This window comes from Buceros rhinoceros, unplaced genomic scaffold, assembly GCF_000710305.1.
Source record: "Buceros rhinoceros silvestris isolate BGI_N320 unplaced genomic scaffold, ASM71030v1 scaffold24723, whole genome shotgun sequence".
NCBI classification, from domain to species: Eukaryota; Metazoa; Chordata; class Aves; order Bucerotiformes; family Bucerotidae; genus Buceros; species Buceros rhinoceros.
Window position 1 is genome coordinate 6850 of NW_010404571.1, and position 2094 is coordinate 8943.

Consider the following 2094-nt stretch of genomic DNA (forward strand, 5'->3'; position numbering starts at 1 on the left):
AGCAGATTTAAAGGCACAACATGAGTTCCACTTTTCACACAGTCCATAGTGCCACTGCGGAGCTCTGTGCTCAGGGATGCTGAGTCCACGGATGAAAATGAGTTACAGACTAGTCAAATTTGGACCCTCTGGAGCTGGTTCACTGAGTGGCTCGGGTGCAGCATTGGGCTCCGCATATCCTCACAGCGGGCTGGGTGGGATGCTAGAGATAAAGAAAATTTTATTGTGACTGTGCTTGGAGATACGCTGCGGGGCTGGATGAACCTCTGACCTACCCTGGTACAGCTGTGGAGCCACATCCCGGGCCTGTCCCAAGGCTGCTGGGGTCTGGCTCTTCACCGATGCCTGACAAGGTCCGCAGCATTGGGCTCCGCATATCCTCACAGCGGGCTGGGTGGGATGCTAGAGATAAAGAAAATTTTATTGTGACTGTGCTTGGAGATACGCTGCGGGGCTGGATGAACCTCTGACCTACCCTGGTACAGCTGTGGAGCCACATCCCGGGCCTGTCCCAAGGCTGCTGGGGTCTGGCTCTTCACCGATGCCTGACAAGGTCCCTGTGCTCTGCCCCGCAGTGGATGCCAGTGGCTGGGCGCAGAGTCTCGGCAACTGTCCTCCACGGGGTCGGGATCCTTCCCCACTCTGCGGGTCTCCCCTACCCGGCACAGCCCCCCGTGCCCTCCCCTCAGTGCATCCCCTCTGCTTGCCCGCAGGGCTGGAGCTCTTTCCAGAGCAGTGCCGGTGCTGGGGAAGGGCTGTGGACTGCACCAGGCAGGACCTTGTCGCTGTCCCCTGGGTCTCCTCCAATGTCACCAGGCTGTGAGTAGCAGTGGGTGCGCACACCCCTCTCCCCGAGGAGGGGCACAAGTGGGATACATGCTCCCACCCACCTGGAAAACAAACATAAGGGAAAGGAAAAAAAAAATCCCTGGCTTTTACTTCTTGTCCCTGGATTCAAAGAGCCCTTTCCATGTCGACAGACCCCCTCTATGCAGAGTTCAGCTGGTGGCTGCCACCCTCCCACAAGAGCACTGAGCTGGGAGCAGGGAATGGCCGGGTCTTGCCTGGGGGGAGGACCAGGGACCTGCCTTCACAGCTGGGACGCACACCCAAAGCAAGGGCTGGGGAGGGGGGAGAGCTGGAGAAACTCTCTGCAGCACCTGATGCCTGTAGATTGGGAGAGCAATCAGTGATGAAGCACTAAGGCACAGCAGCTGCCTGGTATTTGGTGTGGTACGGGAAGGGGAGGGTCTGGTCCTCACTCTCCTCTTTGATAAAGACCTCTTCTCTGCTAGGCTGCTGGCCCTGGGTTTGAGTTTTTCTCCTCTTCTCTTTTCCTGCTAGGGACCTGAAGAAAAATCAGATCCCTTCTCTGCTGGACAATGAGTTTGGGAGGTACAGGAGCCTGGAGAAGCTGTGAGTACTGCTGCCTTTTCCTCCTCTCTGGCTCCTCTGTGCTGAAAGGAACGAACAAGGGATGCACGGGTCTGCAGCGCTGGGGCTGTGCATAGAGGAACACGCCTGTGTGCTCATCGGAACAGCTTTGCCTGGGACAGCGCACCCTGACAGGCTCCAGGACCCTGGACATTCGTCCAGTCACCAGCTTTCTTGGTTCCTGGAGCCCGTGGTGCCTGCTGATGCTGGCAGGTGCCTGTCACAGCATTGCAGGCTCCTCACAGCCTGTGTCCATCTTGGCTGACAACAACCCTGTGAACGCAGTGGCCTGAGATGCTCCACGAGTGAGCTGCCCTGCTCTGGAGAGCTCGGACCCTTCAGCTGCTCAGCCCATTATCTTTCTAGGCTGCAGCACTGGGAGCTCAGGGAGGGACCTAGTGGAACAGGGTGAGGAGGAGGAGGGTGTTTGCTCCCATGGGTGGGATGGCAGCTTCGTATGGTGATGACCATGTGAAGCAGCTCACAGCAGCCACTTGCGATCACCTGGCACCTGTACTCTCAGCTGCTTTCCCTTCGCGTGGCATGAAGGAGGCAGAGAGGAAAACAGCCTCTCCGGGGTTGCTTGAGACAAGGAGCCAGTGGCAGAGCAGAGGCTGCAGCCTGGACTTCCATCCCCACGACTGGCACGGGGCAGGCCGG

The 2094-nt window shown here is 58.3% G+C and overlaps 1 protein-coding gene across 1 annotated transcript in view; it reads left to right on the forward strand.

Moving 5' to 3' along the window:
• The window catches only part of LOC104491076 (relaxin receptor 1-like), a 15431-nt gene that overhangs the window by 3096 nt on the left and 10241 nt on the right, over positions 1–2094 (forward strand). Inside the window, exons 4-5 of the mRNA XM_010133436.1 lie at positions 714–819; positions 1345–1416. Of these exons, the coding sequence (XP_010131738.1) occupies positions 714–819; positions 1345–1416 (178 nt within the window). The remainder of the gene's footprint in view (positions 1–713; positions 820–1344; positions 1417–2094) is intronic.